General features: G+C 41.0%; 1 protein-coding gene across 5 annotated transcripts in view; it reads left to right on the top strand.

Annotated features, from left to right (window-relative positions):
* PAG1 (phosphoprotein membrane anchor with glycosphingolipid microdomains 1) overlaps positions 1–20,346 on the top strand; it is a 141,150-nt gene extending 120,804 nt beyond the window's left edge. For 4 of the 5 annotated variants that reach the window (XM_021942458.2, XM_003902904.3, XM_021942459.2 and 1 more), the window contains 4 exons: positions 688–784; positions 2,797–3,398; positions 7,630–7,689; positions 11,205–20,346. In XM_021942458.2, coding sequence (XP_021798150.2) covers positions 688–784; positions 2,797–3,398; positions 7,630–7,689; positions 11,205–11,567 — 1,122 coding nt within the window. In that variant the 3' untranslated portion in view covers positions 11,568–20,346. The remainder of the gene's footprint in view (positions 1–687; positions 785–2,796; positions 3,399–7,629; positions 7,690–11,204) is intronic. The other variant, XM_031669647.1, reaches the window with a different exon arrangement.
* Positions 20,347–20,807: the final 461 nt, after the last annotated feature.

Genomic DNA, 20,807 nt, shown 5'->3' with positions numbered 1-20,807 from the left:
TGTAATATATTCTAGTTATTCTGTTTTATTATCAGTGGTTATTGTTTAATCTCACAGTTATTGTTTTATTATCAGTGGTTATTGTTAAATTACTGTACTTATAAATTAAACATCATCGCCGGGCGCGGTGGCTCAAGCCTGTAATCCCAGCACTTTGGGAGGCCGAGACAGGCGGATCACGAGGTCAGGAGATCGAGACCATCCTGGCTAACACGGTGAAACCCCGTCTCTACTAAAAAATACAAAAAAACTAGCCGGGCGAGGTGGCGGGCGCCTGTAGTCCCAGCTACTCGGGAGGCTGAGGCAGGAGAATGGCGCCAACCCGGGAGGCGGAGCTTGCAGTGAGCTGAGATCCGGCCACTGCACTCCAGCCTGGGCGGCAGAGCGAGATTCCGTCTCAAAAAAAAAAAAAAAAAAAAAATTAAACATCATCATAGGTATAACGTATATGGATAGGAAAAGACGTAGTCTGTGTAGGGCTCAGTACTACCCATGGTTTTAGGCATCCACTGGGGGTCTTGAAATGTATCCTCTGTGGATAAGGGGGGACTAATGTAGGAGATTCTGTTTTCTGTTTCTGCTGTTTTGATTTTTTGAAAAAGCCATGGATCTTCTCCTCTGCTCTGCCGTCCAGATTTTTAGCAATGTGATGCATTTGTGTTTTTGTTTTTGTTTTTGTTTTTTCAGCCTTCAGACAAGGACATGTTCAGCCGTTCAGTTACTAGCTTGGCAACAGACGCTCCTGCCAGCAGTGAGCAGAATGGGGCACTCACCAATGGGGACAGTAAGTTCTTCAAAAATACCAGCTTTCCACAGAGGCCTCACCACCTTTAGAAGTCCTAGGTCTCAAAATATGTAGCTCAAAAAGTAGGAAATGTGTTATTGCTCACTTTTAGTATTACTAGCAGTTTTAGCAAAACACCTCATTTGGATGAATACTACTACTTATTAATCCACTTCTGTGTGCCAGGCATTGTTCTAAGACTGGTGCACGTACTAATTCATTTATTCTTTTAGAATATTTTAGTAAATTTACATGTACTAATTCATTTACCCCACGAGATTACTGTTAATAATATCACTGCTCTGTAAGATGGTTATTACTACTATTCACAATTTAAAGGTGACAAATCTGGGCACATTGCTGCTGTAACAATATAACCACAAACCTCATAAATAACAATTTAAACCTTAAAATAACAAATAACAAACCTTAAAATAACGAAATTTATTGACTTGCAATTCTGAGGTCAGAAGTCTGAAATGGGTCTCACTGGACTAAAATCAGGGCATCCATAGGCCTGTGGTCCTTCCTGAAGCCTCAAGGAGAATCCATTGGCCTCTCCCTCATTCTTCACATCGCTCTCTGACCCCTCTACCTCCCTATTCACTTACAGGGATCCCTGTGATTACATTGGGCCCACCTGGATAATCCAGGCTTGCCTCTCATCCCAGTCATCTAATTAACAGCCTTAATTCCACCTGTAACCCTAATCCCTCCATACCCTCCACAAAACATAACACATTCACAGGTTCCAGGAATTAGGAGGCAGACATTTTTCAGGGTCGTTCTGCCTCCCACAGAGATGTTGCTAATTTGGCTGATATCGCAGAGCCAGCGGGCTAAGGATCTGTAATTGGAAGCAGGCAGTCTGAGCCCTGGGCACACACAGCCACTCTGCCTGACCTGCACATCATGCATTGTATGCTCTTGCTGATGGAAGGAGCAGCGAGGTTTCCTTCCTGCTTTCGAGTTTACACCATGCTTTCACCTGAGGTAGGAGGGCGTCCTGTTACCCCTGTTTACCGATAAACTGTGGGGTAATCGGGACACCGGTGCCTGTTCTCTGTCCACATGATATAGACAACTAGAACCAGAGAGCAAAAGTTCACCCCTCCGTGATGATCAGGGATTTAGAACACACAGGGGTGTTGGTAAGTTCAGAAGGACTGGGGGATCCATTGTCATTTTTTCACACACCCCTTGGAGACACTATTTCTAATTCCCCCAGAGTGAGACACTAATGGAATAACTTGCTTACTTTGTGTCCACATCCTAAGGACAAGGCTTTTTGTTTCATTGAACGATGTGTCTGTAGCACCGTGCACCATCCCTGGCGCATGGCAGGCACTCACAACACGGTTGACAAAGGGACAGCTGAACAGCTTCACACAATAGCATCTCTGTGGCTGGCCAAGAATTTCATATTTGTTTTTTTCTAATTTGAGGTAGGAATGTTGGTGGCAGTGAGATGGAAGCAAGGTATGAGGTGCCAGTCCCTTTGTGCTAATGGCTGAAGGGTGCATGTTTGCCCTGTGGTTTCCATTATATCTGCCAAACAAAAGTGACCTGTGTGAAAGGAGGTGGCTACCAATAATTCCCTCCACACAGGCAGGCGCCAGTGGGGCCGGGGAGTGTGGTCACTGCACATGCTGCCTTTCTGGTGTCCAGCCTCCCAGAGTTCGGCTGCATCAAACTGGTCATCTTCTGATCACATTGGACAATCTGCCTATAAGAGTCTCATTGGAGTGACATTAAGGGAAGTAATTGTGAACTATACTTATAGCCAAGATAACTTATTAAATCTTGTATTGGGAAAGATATAATGAACAGCTTTATTTTAAACTGTGTTTGAAGTAGGGTACCAACTGACAGTCAGAGCAACTATAATTTGCGCCTGAGACTTAAATAAAAAGCACGCATCTTGATTTAACCTAACTTTGTATTACCTGATTCTTGGTAATGATTATTGAAAGAGTTGCCTTTCTCCACTTTTAATGTGTGTGCTGCTTTAGTTCTTTCAGAGGACAGTACTCTGACCTGCATGCAGCATTACGAGGAAGTCCAGACGTCGGCTTCGGATCTGCTAGATTCCCAGGACAGCACGGGGAAGCCAAAATGTCATCAGAGTCGGGAGCTGCCCAGAATCCCTCCCGAGAGTGCAGTGGACACCATGCTCACAGTGAGAAGTGCGGACGGGGACCAGGGCCCGGGGATGGAAGGGCCCTATGAAGTGCTCAAGGACAGCTCCTCCCAAGAAAACATGGTGGAGGACTGCTTGTACGAAACTGTGAAAGAGATCAAGGAGGTGGCTGCAGCTGCACACCTGGAGAAAGGCCACACTGGCAAGGCAAAGTCTACTTCCGCCTCCAAAGAGCTCCCAGGGCCCCAGACTGAAGGCAAAGCTGAGTTTGCCGAATATGCCTCAGTGGACAGAAACAAAAAGTGTCGCCAAAGTGTTAATGTAGAGAGTATCCTTGGAAATTCGTGTGATCTAGAAGAGGAGGCCCCACCACCTGTCCCTGTTAAGCTTCTGGACGAGAATGAAAACCTTCAGGAGAAGGAAGCGGGAGAGGCGGAAGAGAGTGCCACAGACAGGACCAGTGAAACTAACAAGGTGGGTGCTGGCGTTTTGTTTTGCCTTTGTGGGCTCCTGTCCTGGTTAGGAATCTAGCTGGCCCTGGAGCTGTTCTGGGAAATATCTGCAAACACTTCCCAGTTTGTGGAATGATGAGAGCTGTGTTCATGTAAGCTGTGTTTGGCTTTTTCCCCCTCCAAGTAATAAAATACCAAAAACTTACATTTATCAAATATTTCTCTCAGCACCTTACTTGGATATTTTCACATTGTTTCCATCATGTCTAATTAGGGCCAAATCTTGTTTGCTTCATTTTGAAGTCCAGGAATTAAATAGAGAAACTGGACTCTTTGCCCACACATTTTACCTATTCTGCTTGTTGGCTGCCTCAGCAGCATGGTGACCTTTACCCTTCCAGGATCCCCAAAAATCAGCATGCATAGCAACAGGCACCATGGGAACCAACTCACAGGTGCCCCTGGTTATATCTGATTGTACAAACCTTCATATAAACCAACAGATCTTATTTTGTGACCATTTCTAAACTATAACCTATACTTCCTCAATTTAGATATTCAACAAAGCTCTAAAATGCATTAGCAATCCACAGCCTTCTGTATATGTCTGATAACTTGATATCTGAGCCACGGTGAAGTTCACTTCCCTAGTTGTCAAAATCTCTTTGGGATTTAACTAGGCCCATCTGCTTCAGGCAACTAATAACTAATTTCTGTGTTCTACATAGAAAAAGAGCAAGGTTCTCTCTTCTATTCAGATTTTAGTAGGAAGGACAAGTAGCAGGTTAGCCAGTCACTAGTAGCCTTGAAAACCTTCTGTAGTTCATGGCCAGAGGCGACCCCTCACTCTGTCCAAATTAGACCAAGAAAGTCATTCTTTGTGCTGTTCTCTGAATGCATTTCAACCTTTCGTATTATCCATGAAATCAGCTGTTGACAGCACCAATAGAAGGGTTTATGAACATGTTCATAAAATGCAAAAATGCAGTCCAATTTTTTGCCCTTCATAGAACCAAAGACCGTAAACCTGATGTAAAGTTCATAACGCCTAAACCAGATAAAGCTTTTTGCTTACGAGCATTGGAAAGATAAGAGGATGAGTTGTCTAACCATCGCTAGTAAACGGTTCTCCAGATTTCACATTAAAAACTGGAAATACTCATCTGGAAATGAAATTATCCTTCCACAATATAGTAAAAATGAGTAATCCATCATCTTTATATAAACAACCCTGATTTTAAGTGAACTGAGAATTTGAAGTATTTAATATTCATTTATTTAACAAAAGATCTTAATGAGCACTGCTGTGTGCCACAGTCTTCTATGTGCTGGAAACAAAACGTGTACGTGAACAAAATCCCTGCCCTGTGGAACTCACATCTTAGTGGGAAGAGACAGACATAAAGTTTAAAGTTTGTAAGAGAAAAAAAGAGAACTGAACAAGGGGGACTGAGAAAACAGGTGGGGAGTACAGTTTTGGATAGAGTGGTCAGGGTCTGCCCAGCTATGAAGGTGACATTTGAGGTAAAGGAGCTAAGAGAGTGAGGTTTGTGCTTTTGTGGAAAGAGCACATGAAGCAGAGGGGATGCCCAGTGTGAGGCCCCTGAGGTTAGAGCTTGCAGCTGGCTTTTTAAGGGAGAGGAGGGGACTGCTGTGGCTGGAGAGGGAAGAACAAGGACAGCAGTGAGGAGAAAGAGAACCAGAGCTCGATCCTGGATGGCCTTGGCTTATAGTCTGAACACTAATAATGTCACTAGAGTCACGAGCAGCAGAATGGCACAACCCATCCTTTAAAAAAAGGATCCCTCTGACTCCAGTTTTGAAATAGACTATAAAGGGTAGAAGTGAGGAGACCAATTGGGTGGCGACTCTAATAAACCAGATTAGAAATGGCAGTGGCCTGAATCAGGGCAGAGGCAGCAGAGGTGATGAGAAAAGCTAAGCCAGAACCAAGAGATTTGCTGATGGATCCTAAGCGTAGTAAGATAAAGAAGAGAGAGTGATGAGTACGAGGCTGGGCCCAACACGCAGGGAAGAGGATACAGGCAGAGCAGGTTGAGGCGGAGATCCAGCATTCAGGACTGGATATGTTTAGCTTGAGATACTGATTGGACTTCCAAGTAGAGCTTATCAGATGGTAGCTGGATTGATGAGCCGGGTAAAGAGGAAAGGCCGGGGCTGGATTTGCTGATGTGGGAGTCATCCACAGAATGTGGTTTTAAAAGTCATGAGATTGGATGAGGTCACAGGATAGGTGAGTGTAAATAGAGGCTGGCAGAGCTCCAAGAATAGAGATCTGGAAAAGGAACCAGTAGAAGAGACCAAAGTAGGAAACAAAAACAGGAAAGTTGTGGAGTCCTGGAAGCCAGTGAAGAACATGTCCAGGGAGGAAGGAGTGGCGGGCCTCTCTGCCGAGTGCAGCGAGTAGGTCAGGGAAGATGAGTCTCATTGGTGCCCTTGACAAGAGCAGTCTCTGTGGAATGGTAGAGGCAGAAACGTGACTGAAATGGATTAGAAAGAGAATAGGAAGAGAAGAATGGTTTGGTTGACTTTTTAGACAACTCTTTAAAAGATTTTGCTATAAAAAAGTGAGACAGGCTGGGCGCAGTGACTCATGCCTGTAATCTTAACACTTTGGGAGGCCGAGGTGGGTGGATCACTTGAAACCAGGTGTTTGAGACCAGCCTGGGCAATGTAGCAGAACCCCATCTCTACAAAAAATACAAAAATTAACTGGGCATGGTGGTGTGCACCTGTAGTCCCAGCTACTTGGGAGGCTGCAGTGGGAGAATGGCTTGAGCCTGGGAGGTCAAGGCTGCAGTGAGCCAAGATCACGCCACTGCATCCCAACCTGGATGACAGAGTGAGACACTGTCAAAAAAAAAAAAAAAAGGAAGTGAGATAATGAGTAGGTAGAATTTCAGAGGACTGGGTTTGTTTTGTTTTTAGAATGAGAGAAACAACAGCATGTTTGCATGTGGCTGGGAATGATCCTACACTGGGAGAATTCCTGGCTCTGTACTCACACATAGGTATGTGGGGACAGGGTCTAGTGTGTAGGAAAGAGGGGATCGCCTGAAGGCAGAACATGGAAAATCCATTTGACAGGGAGGAAAGAAAATAGATTAATGCAGAGGCTGAGGGTGGAGGTAAGAGTTCATACAAATTTCTTCTGATTCCTTCAGTTTTCTTAGCCAACTAGGAAGCAAGATCATCTGCTCAGAGTGAAGACAGGTGAGGAGGTGTTGGAAGTCTAGGGAGAAGAGGAGAAGCTGCAAAGTAGACTGTGAGTTGAGCAGAGACTGGGTGTATTGGGGAAGAATCAGATGATACAGAGCTGCTTTAAGGACTCACTAGAGGGTTGAGTTCACATATGATTGGCAGTTGACTACGGAGCTTAAGCTTAGTAAAGCAGTACAGGACACCAAGGAGAAGGGCAGACGTTGAAAGCATGAATGGGTCCCAATGGTGTTGAAGGAGCATTGGAACTGGGTTACAGAAGGAGTGAGCTTTGACCACGAGACGAGCACTGGTCTGAAAGGGGTTGCAAGGAGCTGGGCCGGTGGAGAGGCTGTGGTTTAGAAAGGCCCGGGTGCAACCATGAGGGTGCTGAGGTCAGGGGTGGACATGGAGAGGGGACACAGAGCACAAGATCAGTGGGAGCAGGGGAAGTCAAGGAACTGAAAGGCAGGATTTAGGATACATGTTTGTTGAGGTCACCAAAAATTAAGACAAGGGATGTGTTAGAGAATCAGTAAACCAAGAGCCAAAATCATTGAGAAATCAGGCAGGAGGCAAAACACAAAATGTGAGTCATTTTCTCCATTAGCTTTGAAGTTTCCAAATGACTTAAGGATCTTTCTGATAACACCAGCAAACTGTAGAATATAAAATTCAGGCATTTGATAAAGAAACAGCATGTTTTTAAGTATTAATCCTCCATGGATGACCAATGCTTCAGTGACAATTAGGAATTCGAACAGTAGTCTAAATAATTCTTTTGGCTTCTTTGTACCTACAGATTCAAATACAAAATTAGAGGAAATTTCTCTAAGAATAATACTACTAGATATCCCTGAACATCGTACATGTAATAGATTGCATAAGTGTTTGTTTCTCTTCCTATAATTTCTTCCTGGTTCCATAAAAATCATTTGAAAACATTTCTAGACAGATATGAGGAAACATGTGCAAAAGAAAGGTTAGATTGTTAACATCAAACTACTTTCCTTGGCTTGTGTTTGTTCTGACAGAGATTTAGCTCATTGTCATACAAGTCTCGGGAAGAAGACCCCACTCTCACGGAAGAAGAGGTAAGTTTTGTTTCTTTTTAAAAAGAGAAAACTCCTGTATTAAACAATAGAGCTTCTCCCCTTGAATACATGCACTGTAATGTTACCTTTGAAAGAGCTGAAATATTCTCCTATGCCTATGTTTGAGATCAAGACTTGGGATGTTGGTTTTATAATGGCTCAGAGAGACTGACGGGCAGACCAGACAAGAAGGATGACAGGACAAGCAGTCAGCTTAGGAAAAGAAACTGAGCAGGAAAGCAGGGTCAGGAAAAATAGAGAGGGCAGGGGAGAAGAGTGGAAGAAAAACATTCCAGCATGGGAGCAGTCAGCAGTCAGGAAGACCACATCAGAAGGAAATGAATCATGGGTTGGAAAATTCAGGAAATTAGAACAGGTGGATATAGGGAATTTGCTCCCTCCTGGGAGACAGAAAGAGGAGGTCTCCGTGTGGAAATGTGGATGCTGAGAGCAGATTAACTTCAGTAAGTACAGTTCCAGGCTGGAGCGAGGGTCAGACATAGCAGCCAACAAGAGCAGATCGCATATTCCCAAGCACCAGGGTGCAAAATTCACGGGTTAGATTTTCAATGAAAGATTAAAATTGTTAAAGCCAGTATTATATATACATATGAAATATATATATGTGTATACACACACACACAAACATATATATATATATAAAATGTCGAGCTATGCTCAGAGAGCTAAACACCTTTTGATCTAACTGCATATAACTTCTATCTGGAATTCCTAGCAGAGCAAATTGTGTACATGTACAAGAGCAAAGTACATATGCAGGTACATCACTTCCTACAGGACTCTGAGTAAAACATTAGAATATGGAGATAGACTCCCACATTGAATGTTTAAGGAGCAGAAGTGCTTTCCCTAGGTGATATTGCCCACCCTCTTCCATGTTTCTACCTCCCGAATGGACCAGCCATCTGTCTGTCTGGTTGCACAGACCAAAACCTAGGGGTCATCTTGATACTTCCCTTTTTCTCACTGTCCTCCAACACAGTCAATTGCCAAGACCCATCAGTTGCACCTCCAAACTGTTTTCCTTGTGTACCCACCTTCCTCAAGCCCACTGCAGCCGCCCCTCCCTAGGCCAGAGCAGTCCCCTCCTGCTGGTCCCTGGCAGCTCCTTGGCCTCCCTCCACTCTGTTTTCTGCTCTGCAGCCAAAGTGATCCCATTTGGGACAAGAAGATAAAATATATAGGAGTTCTGGAAATTACAGGCTATGTAAAATTGTAAATTGCTTCTTATCTTACAATTGAAACAGGACCTAGTTAAACTGATGAATTTTTAACATGACATAACTATGACTCACAGACATTCATTTTAGGACAAAGAGGAAAAATAAATATAAAAGGATTTTTTTGTATTTATGTAATTTAATGTTAAGCAGTCCAGACTGAAGCTGAGATCTGAGCTTTAAGTTCTGTTATCCCAATTTAACAGAGTGTTGTGGAAAGGATTGATTAGAAAAAGAAGAGAAATGGGGAAAAGGAAGAGAGTAACTTATGAGAATATAGCAACAATTTACAGACTGAGGAATAATGATGAAAGTTTTAAAGAGAAAAATTGAGAAGCTAAATAGCAAGGGGGCTAGAAGAGAAACCTGTATACAAAATAAAAATAATAGTCATAGTAGTCATAGAAAACAGTCAAAAGGAATATTAGAAGACTCAAGAAGCTTTTATAAAAGTTGAAATGCACAGTGAGACCCTCCTCACACTAGGTTCATTCCCAGAGTCAATATTAAATTGCAAGTTAACGAATGAGGACAAAGGCCAAGAAGACCAAGTACTCTTACAAAGAGTGAGGGGCATTAATGGCAGGGACCATGGGGAAGAAAGCTGAGGAGAGAAGCAAACGGTGGTGAGGGGCTGACTCTCACTGTTCCAGTCTAAGTCAGGGTACGTTTGTCCTCCTCGATGTTACCAGGTGATGAATAAACTGGTATGCCTCTCCCCTCACCACTGTCATCCATTATTTACCCTTTTATCATCTGCCCATATGTAATTTTTGGCTTAGACCACTATTTAGATAATGAATTCTGTGTTTGCACTTCAGTATAAACAGCGGTGAATTTTTTTTGTTCTCCCTAAATTCAAAGAAATTATAATTATTCTATTTTGAGAGCAGTTTTTTCATGAAAACCTCTAAGGTGAGAATGTTAATAATTTCATATTCATTAGGATAGTCAGATCAACATGGCAAGAGTTTTCCAAAGACTGTTTTTCTGAACTGTAAACCCTTGGGATTGTCAAGGCCTCACCAAACTGAACCAGCCACCAGCCTATAATGAAAAGTTCTCATGCAAATGACCAGTTAGCATGTGGCAGGCCTGTCTTAAGAAGCTTTTGAGGCCAGCTGGAAACTTCACCCACAGTATGTGAGAAAAGGGAAAGCAGGAAAATGTCCCTCAGCCCTTGGGAAGCCAGGCCTCTGTGAGGAAGCGTGTTCATGTATTTCCTGGGTATTTGAATGAATCAAATCACTGTGATAAAAATAAACACAGGTAATGAAGGGTATTTTTACTTATTTCCAACCATGATTTTTCACAATAAAATAATACTCCCCAAAAGTCTCCTAATCAGTACATTTAATCTTCACAATGAATGAAATCCCTGTTGATATCGGAGGTGATAAAGGATTTATTAGTGAGAGTGTGAGGGCTGTGAGGGTGTGCTTGGAGAGCCACTGGCTCTTACCATAGGAAACAGTATCCCATAAGTTGTTATTTCTGACTTGGCTGAATGCAAGCCAGAATGAGTTTTCCCACTGAATAAAACTAGACCTGGTCTGTCAGTGTCTGTTTAACCAGTAATACACAACTAAGTCAAAAAATAATGGACAGGAATACCCTTTCAGATATATGTGTACCACCAAAGAGAATCCAGCAATGCATGTTGGAGACCACTGTGATGCAGGAAGCATGGAGTAGTCTAATTCAGTGGTTCTCACACTTTACTGGCCATCAGAATCAGCACCGATTGCTGGGCCCCAGCCCTGAGGTTCTGATTTGGTGGTTCTGGGGTGAGGCCTGAGAACTTGCCTTTCTGACAAATTCCCAGATCCTGCTGCTGCTGGTTACAGCCCACACTTTGAGAATCACTAGTCTACTATGTGTTTTCTGTCCTTTTTTGTAAAGCAGTGGAGCCCTTTTTCAGGCAAAATATCATTCTGATATAGAAATGAAATAAAACACAATGCTGTGGTCAGGTTTCCGGGAGCTTCGGGAACTTTCCACCCCACTTCTCCTCAGATTCCTCCGCAGACCCAAGAGAACTGGGTTTTCATGGAATTGAGGGAATATGACTGATCTCGTTAACACCGTTGAAGATAATGTGTGTAATTATTCTCTAGTAATGTGCTCCATAATTACTACAGATAAGAAAGAACAAATCTTTAAGGAGCACACACACACAGAAGCCCAGGAGTGCTCAGTATGTGGCTTGTCACTAAAAAGAGGGAGGGGGAAGTCACAGCTGGAAGTTGATTAAACTCTTCCTTTGTTTCCTAGATCTCTGCTATGTACTCATCGGTGAATAAACCTGGACAGTTAGTGAATAAATCAGGACAGTCGCTTACAGTGCCAGAGTCCACCTACACCTCCATTCAAGAGGACCCACAGAGGTCACCCTCCTCCTGTAATGATCTCTATGCTACTGTTAAAGACTTCGAAAAAACTCCAAACAGCACACTTCCACCAGCAGGGAGGCCCGGCGAGGAGCCAGAGCCTGATTATGAAGCGATACAGACTCTCCACAGAGAGGAAGAAAAGGCCACCCTGGGGACCAATGGCCACCGCGGTCTCGTCCCGAAGGAGAACGACTACGAGAGCATTAGTGACTTGCAGCAAGGCAGAGATATTACCAGGCTCTAGCAACCCAGAGGACAACCCTGGGTAGCCTGTGATCAGTCTCTGGGGGCGTTTCTTCCATGGAAGAGAAGAAGTGACACAAACCTATACTTCATATGCTGCTTTAGTCACCTGAAGATGGTTGGAGAGGCCCTGACTGTTCTCCCAGTTGTTCAGTTTCCGAGACAGAGAGGTACGGACTAGGCTGCACCTGAGTGTGCCCCTGCCTGCCAGATGGACAGGCACACCCAAGCACATCTCCCTCCCGCACCCTCACCGCCCGCAAAAGACCCCAGCTGTCAGTGGTCTCATCTCATTAGTGAGGAAGGCCAAGCTGTATGGAAAAACTGCACTCACCAAGGACCGCAACACCCCCAGCCTGAACTACTGCCATTCGGAAGGACCAGGTTTTTCTTCCCCTCTTTCCTTTTCTCTGTCTGCTATTGACTTTAAGGCTTTTTCCCCCTTGAAATGTCCAGATTCCTGTGGTTCATTCCAAGGAAATTTTCACACGAAGCTTGGCCTTTGCCTTCAATGTAGGTGTTTTAGGATGGCGACAAACCATGGCTGCTGCTTTCTGCCCAGGTCGCCAGTCCTCCCCAAAGTCGGCACCTGGGGATCTGGACCCTGCAGCTGAAGGGACTGGGGAGGGACGTCCCTGGAGTCTCTTCCATCTTTGTTCCTTTTTATTTTGGCACTCTATATCAGCAGCCTCTCCCCAAAGTACTTGAAGTCAGTTTTAGATGCTTTATTTTATTTTTCTAGTCAAAAACGTGTTTCCCCCAGTGTTTGAAAACTCGTCTGCGCCTTTTCAGTATTTTCCATGAGTATTGTAGTACTTCTATACTTGTTTAAGCCCAGAACTCATTCCTTCAAAACAGAGAGCCTTAATCTTTATGTTGGGACACAGACCACATATTTGGATGGCAGCCATGCGTCCATCTCCGAAGGGCTGTGCACGTGAATGTGTATTTCCGATGGTCTCCACTGCCCACACCAACAGTGTGGCATCTCATAAGTTAACTGCTACCCTAAGGTAATCTAAGATTAAAATGTAAACATTTATTTTTGTTATGTAAGTTTATAAGATGTTTTATGTTCAATGCCTAATTTCTCAAAAGTGCCAGAAAAAAATGTATATTAACTGTTTTGATTTTATGTACAATGATTTATACTCTCCTTTGGAAAAGATATCATAAAGCACATAAGCTAGATCATTACAAGGAGCTGTTATCTTTTTCCTAATCAAGTGTTTAAAACACTGATGGGTTTTAAAGACTCACCTTTTTAAATGGTACTTGGAGCTCCTGATCCAAATTACCTAGACCCCTAGAGAAATAAATGGAAAGTACATAAATAATTATTCATTTTCATTGGTTTACGGTGGGCAATATTGAAATATTTGAAAGGGTAAAAATGGAAAGAAGAACAAAATATGATGAGAGGTGGCTGTGAATTATAAACCTCATAAAAGTGTCATAATTCAATTAAAGTTTAATTACATTTTTTCAGAAAACAGTGATGAATTCTGTAGTCCAGTGCTTGCCAATGCAAATTGCCTATTGGAATCTTCTTCCTATATTTTACAAACATCAGTGGCTGAAATAGCTCAGATTAAGAGCTCAGCCTGGTTTGAATTTAATCATCTCTTTAGATCTTATAAGGCCGGCATTAGGAAACTTGTTCACTTTTCATTTTCAAAGGAGCCTAGTTGAAGTGCTATTATGAGTATGAGCTATGGAAAGACAGCTTTTCCTATATTGATAAAGAAAAAAAAATGAGGAAATTATTTCATCCCATTGTGACATCTGTGACTTTTTGGATTTAATAATCTTGCTGTTTTTCTTCTTTATGGGCAAAGAATATAATTGGGAGGATGAAGTGTGTTAAAAATTGTAGAGACCAGCTCACTGGAATGTTTTTCCATCCCTGTATTCATGGTTTGACTTTGTGACTGCTCTACATTGCATTTCTGACATTGCGAAGTGAGCTATGTTGGTTGTTGTGATTATTTTGCAATCAGCCTGGTCTCTCCCATGAAGATGTCATGAGCATAAACACAATCATCATTGATTAGAAGATCATAGCAGAATACCCTTGGATTAGAGAGAAGTTTGCACCTTGCATTTCTCTGAATTCCAGTCTCTCATAAGCACTGCTTTGCCTGGTGATTTTCACTGCTTTGTGTTAAAGACTTGGACTCAGCAGCCTCTCACATGATGGGGTTCTTTAGTACATGGTAACAGCCATGTCATCTTACACACCTAACATTGTGCATGCTGTAGTGACATCCTTTATAGGCACCTTACAGCTCAAAACTTGTGTTTCATTTCATGCCTTACTTATCAAAAAGGCAGGGAAGTAGGTATGATCTCTAAAGTAAAAAAAATAAAAATAAAAAATAAAAAACTTTTTATAGAAAGCTCATAAATAATCATGTAATTTTGCAATTTTGTTACCAAAATATCCCCCAGAAGTTTTCAAATACTAGTTCTGCAATGTGGCCATGAAATATGCACTGAAATATACCTTTTAATTTGAGAACCAGTGGTTAAAATAAGCTGTGATATAAAGTATTTTCAGTGTACTTTCAAAGGAACTGTAAGGCCCTCCAGCATAAATGCTAAAAGAATAGACGGTAGGTAGCACAGGCCATGAGGGCTGGAGGAGAGAAGCAGAGTGAACCTTAGAAAGACAGCTCAGCTCTTTGGAGCACTGGATATTTTACTGAAGTATATTTACTGAGGCACTATCACTGTTTTGACTGTATAGTATAGTTTTTCATAAATTTCAAAAATTACTTTGTTCAGAATCTGGGCTTGAATCTTTGAGTTCAACAAAAGCCTATGGCTTCTTTTAAAAAGTTTCATCTTGAGCTAATGCTACAGTTTAAATAAAATATACGAAAGGTAGTTATCAAAAACAATTTGTATATTTAAAATTCTATTTTGACATCCATTTTCTACAGCCAATTATAGCAGGTTATGTAAAATTTAGAAATAAATTTTAGGACTTTTTTTATCTTGTAAGTAAGAATTATAAATCTATCTCAGTTAAAAGTAGGATCTTTGTTTTTATTCAGATATTTTGAAAGTTTAGAAGCATTTTGTATGCTACTTTTGGTATTTCTTAAGTATAGTCAGCAAGACTATAAACACATATTTTGTTTTATGCAAAATTTTTTTAATTTATCAAATGTTTTTAGTGTGTCTACTTTCTGAAATAGTCTCAATATCCTGTCTGTATCCTAGGCAGATAACTACACAAGAGCAAAATGCTATATAGAAAAGAAAATATTTGAGGAAATCTTAAATTCTATAAGAAAGTAATTCTTGCAAGAATGTTAGCTACATATTTTTTTTTCTGTCCTGAACAAATTACATCATTAGGTCTGTTGAAGCTTTTGAAGCTACCACTATTCTTTGTGGGAAAAAGGCTAATTACTGATTTATCTGCCCTCAAAATCCCAGAGTTAATTCTAATTGAGTACTAAATTAACAGTAAGTAGTTAACACAGAGAACTAAAATGTAACCACATTATGTCACTATATATATTTCTCATGATTTTTGCTAATTAGAGCATTTACTTAACCAGTAATAAACTACAGACACACACACATATACACATACATATACGTGTGTGTGTATATACTTGGCTCTGACACAACTCTGGTGCTTAATTAGGGTATGTTCTATTATGTATTTTGAATGTTTATCCTGCTAGTGTGATGAAATTTTGTTGGAAAAGCAGAATTAGAAGGAACAAGTTTTTCAATCAGTTTCATTTGATAATTACAGGAAAACTTTGAGTTGTCTAATTTAATTTTTCCAATTAATATATTTAGACTTTAAATTGCATCCATAATTCTCTTGGCTGAAAAACAGTGATATTTTAAGACAGTTCTGTTATACATGTGACTTACTTCTGACTCAGCCTGAGAGGAGGAAATGTAAAGAGATAAAAGATTTGGCCTAAAGCAGCAAGCGACTAGTAACCTTGAGCCAGGATGAAGCCAAGGCAACGTGACTCCCAAGTAGCAGGAGCAGAGGTCGGTCACCCGTGGCATTCTATTTCATTCCCTTTTAAAATTATGAGGCTTTATAGGCAGTGTAAAACATCAGCAGGAGCGATGTGATAGGATGTGCAAAAAAGCTGGTCTGATACCGTGGCTATAATTACAGAGCTTTAGTTCAATTAGGATTTTGTAAATGAGCAAATGACGTTTTCTTCCAGTGCTCCTTGTAATAGTTAATATAAGTCCATGCAATCTTGTGATGCCATTCTCCTGAAGGTGTTGATTTCTGGTACCCAGCCAGCTTAGCTTTGGCTGCTGGAAGCACAGTAGGTACTGATGGTTACTTCCTGGAAATCTTGACAGGCTTATTGTACTGTGTAATGGGAAAAAGTTGAAGTATAATGTTTGGTGTTAATAAGTGACTGATGTGAAAATAGAAACATGTGTCTATAATATCAAATATGGCTTTATTTGCAGTAAAATCTAAATTCCTTATTCTACAGTAGTATCTTCTTGCCCTGTGTTGTATCTTTTCTTAAATACATTTTTCCTGACAGTAGCTTTAGGCAAGTTGAACACACTTAGACTGAAAGTGTTTAACTTAAAGAGATCAGTCCAGAAACCATGATAAATTAGAATCTTGATCTGAATTACCAAATTAAAATTTAAAATCATGGTCCAGAAGAGAACAAACATTCATGGCTTTTTTATCCTACTGCTCATTTTTAGGTCTGTGTTTACATCCAGTCTCTTCTATTTGTGAAGTATGTCATTACTTTTTTCAAGTTCTTCTTTGACTTCACTGAAAAATAAGATTCCAAATTCTTAATGTAACATGAAAAGTGAAATAGAATTTTTGTTTAAAAGACATTTTTTAAAAAGCATTCAATTCAGTAATCATTTCTCTTAATACAGGAAGTTTTTTTGGCTTGCCAGTTAGATACTGTGGGTATTTTTTAAAATGTGCTGTCCTTGGGTTGCCTCATATCACCTTGCATAATCTTGTATTACAAAGGTTGATAATTGTCATTTCTCAGATGTCTGTATGTTACACTGGCAGCAGTAAAATGTTTTAATGTTGTTCCCTTTTAAATAATTGTGTTTTATTAACATGCCTCATATTTTCTGGGGAAACTTGAAATATAGCTAAACAAACAAGGTCTGTCATAAATAGGAATTGGCATTTCATTGTTAATATGTTTTTTCCTCATAAAAGTAGTTACACCAAAAGTGACATATTGTCTATTACATGGGCCCAATCAGTATTAAAGTACTCCCGTTACTCAAAAATATAAAAAGATAATTCATGACACTTAGTAGCATTTTCATTCATTGCTTCAAAAGGTCTTTGTAATGGTCAAATTGTCCACTTCACAAAAGAGTGAGAAAGTTGTTTTCAGTACTGGGAATTTTTAAACTTTAGTTTTAAGTCCAAAAGTATCTCTTATTAGCTTGAACATTTTGTGATTACTTTTCCCTCCCCGGATCTAGTCCTTTTAAGGAGTAAGTCTAAAGAATGAGGCCATGAAGTCACTATTTCCTCCCACCTCAGTTTGTCTCCTGGTACTTAGCTGGCCTACCGCTTTGCGTAGCAATATCCCTGGGTCTCTTCCCCACTCAGCCTTCTGTGTCTACTGTTGACAGGATGTGTCATTATTGTCTTTCCGGTACCAATCACAGTGCTGCCGTATCACAGACCCTGCCAGCCAGCATGGAACTGTGCCTCACCACAGCTCTGCCCAACTCACAGGCTGCCAAAGTGAGGCCACAGGTCCACCTAGGGCGGCAGATGCTGGTGCTATTTGTCATGACTTTTGCCAAAACATGTACACTGTTGCTCACTTCTTTCAGAAGAATGGTTGACACTAAGGGGCCATGGAAAAGAACTTTTAAAAAATTATGTGGTGGAATCAAAGTCACAGAGGCAGAAATGTTAGCGTCATGCTCTAACCAAGGAAGCTTAGTGTTCCCCGCAGTGCTCTGTATCTGGCGTGGGTCTCCTCAAGCGGCAGCCCCCACTGTCCAGCATGTGGAAGGTAGATTCTTATGACAACAACAGACCCATAGTTACCAGGAAACAAAAAGGAAGCTGAGTGTTGTGAAGGGGAAGAAATCCTTTTTATAAGAAGGAATCATTTTTAGGCCGGGTGCAGTGGCTCATGCCTGTAATCCCAGCACTTTGGGAGGCTGAGACAGGCAGATCAGTTGAGGTCAGGAGTTTGAGACCTGCCTGGCCAACATGATGAAACCCTGTCTCTACTAAAAATGCAAAAAAATTAGCCAGGCGTGGTGGCATGTGCCTGTAGTCCCAGCTACTCGGGAGGCTGAGGCAGGAGAATCACTTGAACCTGGGAGGCAGAGGTTGCAGTGAGCTGAGATCGCAACACTGCACTCCAGCCTGGGTGACAGAGCGAGACTCCATCTCAAAAAAAAAAAAAGAAAAAAGAAAGAAAGAAAACATTTTTAAAGCAAATTGAGTGTAAAATGTTTTCGCCGTGAGGCCATTGCACCCTCTCCCCCAGGAAACAGTGCCTAAGGATGATGTCAAGTTACAGCCAGTTTGCGCTGATCCCCCAGGTCCTAAGAAAACTGTGAGTGCTTCACATGCAAAGGTAGAGCTACCAGATACGGAGAATAACTTGGCCATTTATAGCAAACTGCCTGACTTTGGGGTGAGAAACCAAGCACCTTCTAGGTCCTAGGATAGGTGAATTGGAGGTGCAGCTGCTAAAAGTTCTCATTTTCTACATACTTCAGGAGCCAGGGTGTTTCATTTTGGTTTTGTAAAACTTTGCTGTAAGTCATCACAGTTAACTCTTTGAATGGATATTCTAGAGTGTATCTTTTTTTTCAAAATTAGCAGAACAGTTCTCTCTGCTCATTCTCTTTATACATTTAGTTTTTTTAAAGTTCCCCTAGTATACCTGTTAGGCACTCTAAATAGGCCACAGTTAAGGCTAAAAGAAGGACCACTCGCTCTCTAGAGCCTACAGTTCAGAACTTTCTTATTGTCACGTCCTGGTTTGGTTTGGTTTGGTTTGGTTTTTAACTCAACAAGTTGCAAACCGTGAGTTTAAAGCAAACGGTTTCCTTTTCCTTTCTTAAGCTTGAAGAGAATTTTTTTTTTTAATCTTCACCTCCTCATTTAGGTAGTGAAGGCTTCCCTGAAAGACAGCAGTGCCCTTCTCTAGGAGAAGAGGCTGGGACTAAAAGCCTGAGTCTATGGGTTGAGGATTTTCAGCATTCCTTTCACAAGCCTCTATGTATTTTTAATGGAAGACTCATAAATGAACCTGATATGGTGTTCATGACCCACCCCTTAAACATGCTTGCTTTTTTTAACTTTACTTTTGGAATATAGGACTTGTCTTGTTTTTCCTGGAGCCATGCTAGGATTTAATTCCTATGTGCTGCCCCACCACTGCCCCACCCACGTCCTGGAAGATGGCCGTGCCTGCGGCAATGCTCCCGTCTTGAGGACAAGCAATGTGGAAAGCGTCAGGAAAGCTGAACTTTGCGTTCAAGTCAGCAAACATTTGTGAGCATTCTAGTAAGCTTGCGACCTTGATACTTTTTAAACATTATCTTTTTATTTGCTTCGAGTATCAACCATATAGCTGACTCTAGAGCAGTGAAGGGAGTAGGGATTAGAGCAAAATTCGGACTTCCTGCCCCTATGGGTCTGAGTTCTCATGTCTCTCTGGGAAATGTGTTGGCCCAATTCCCTATCTGCCACTCTGAGTCTCTTGAGTAAATGTGTATAAATGAGAAAAATTATCTCAAAGATTTAACTTATAATGTAGATATTTTCTTCTTTTTAAACTCAGGAATAAACCTGGTTTATAGATAACATAATATGGCTACTAGAGCTATAATTGGGTAGGTGACTAGAAGCATTCTTTCAAATATATTTCTTGTAAAGACATCTACTTTGTTTTAACTAGGAAAAGAAACTCCTCATTAAAATAAGATAAACATTTCCATAAGCATTTTCTAGAAGAGTGTAGCATCTGTCTACCATGCATCCCAGAGTGTTTGTATCTTGCTCACAGTATTTCAAAAATTTTTATGGGTGAAAAAATGTACATTTTTTAATTTATTGGAAAAGTGTATTGAGTTGTTGAATTAAATTCTCAAATGGGACAATTTAGTGTAAAGAGAAGCACTGGTTTTGGAGACAAGAGCACAGGGCTGTGGTCCCTGTTCCAGCATTGACTTTACTGTGTGACCTCAAGCAAATGATTTAACTTCTCTGTGCCTCAGTTTCTCCATATACAAAATGGGGATAATGATACCAACCATTGCCTACCTCATAGAGATGTTATGGGGACAAACGAAATAATAGAGATAAGCATGAATGCTTTCAGCTCTTCAGAAGAAAGGTGCTATATAAATTGAAGTTGTGTTTTTAATGATCCAATTATTAATTATGTTTAGGGTTTAAATAACAATACTGTTAGTCACGTTAAGAATAAGTTTTGTTTTGATGCATATTTCCAATTCTCTTCTGTGACCAGATCTTGATCATTCAACCAGTAATGGTACCTGAGGAACTGAAATGGGTATTTGTTTTCTGTGCGTTTCTGCCGGTAGTATTTCAATTCTGAATATCCAGAAAAGACTGGAGTTTAATTTGTAATATCTTATAGTTTACATGTAATAAAACTTATTCAAGCTGTATATAAAAGTATGGTTACATGTAAATAGCAGGTATGTTGTAATTAAAGGCACTTATCAAATTGTCTTTGCTCTTTTTTCAATTGTAATAAAAGTCAGTTTTATATAAAGGCTTGTTAAAATTTATTTGGTATTTGAAAAGGTCAAGAATGGCTAATTTATTTATCTTTCATGCATTACCTGGGTTTTGGGATTCCAGCAGTCAACCCACCACCATAACAGGAAAGATAATATAATGTTCCTGGTAATCAGACCAAAGTGTGTAGAGGTTAGCATCAAAAACTTCGCAGAAAAGGACCCAAGTTTGAATCCCAGCTCCATCATGACTTTGAGGAAGCTGTTGGACTTCTTTGTGCCCTCCTTTCCACATTTGGAAATGGGGGATTATAGTATAGAACCTGCTAATGGGGTTGTCTTGGAGATATTAAGCATGGTACCTGGCAAGGTGCTAAGTGCTCTGTCAATGGTAAGAGACCATCTTCACGAGGCTGGGAGATTTTTGATGGCATTTGCCCACACTTGCCAAGCACTCCTATGAAGATATGCCACCTGAGAGCAAACAATTCCCCAG

The sequence above is a fragment of the Papio anubis genome, chromosome 8, assembly GCF_008728515.1.
Source record: "Papio anubis isolate 15944 chromosome 8, Panubis1.0, whole genome shotgun sequence".
NCBI classification, from domain to species: domain Eukaryota; kingdom Metazoa; phylum Chordata; class Mammalia; order Primates; family Cercopithecidae; genus Papio; species Papio anubis.
Note: the sequence above shows the minus strand (reverse complement) of the source record. Positions and strands in the feature narration are given on the sequence as shown.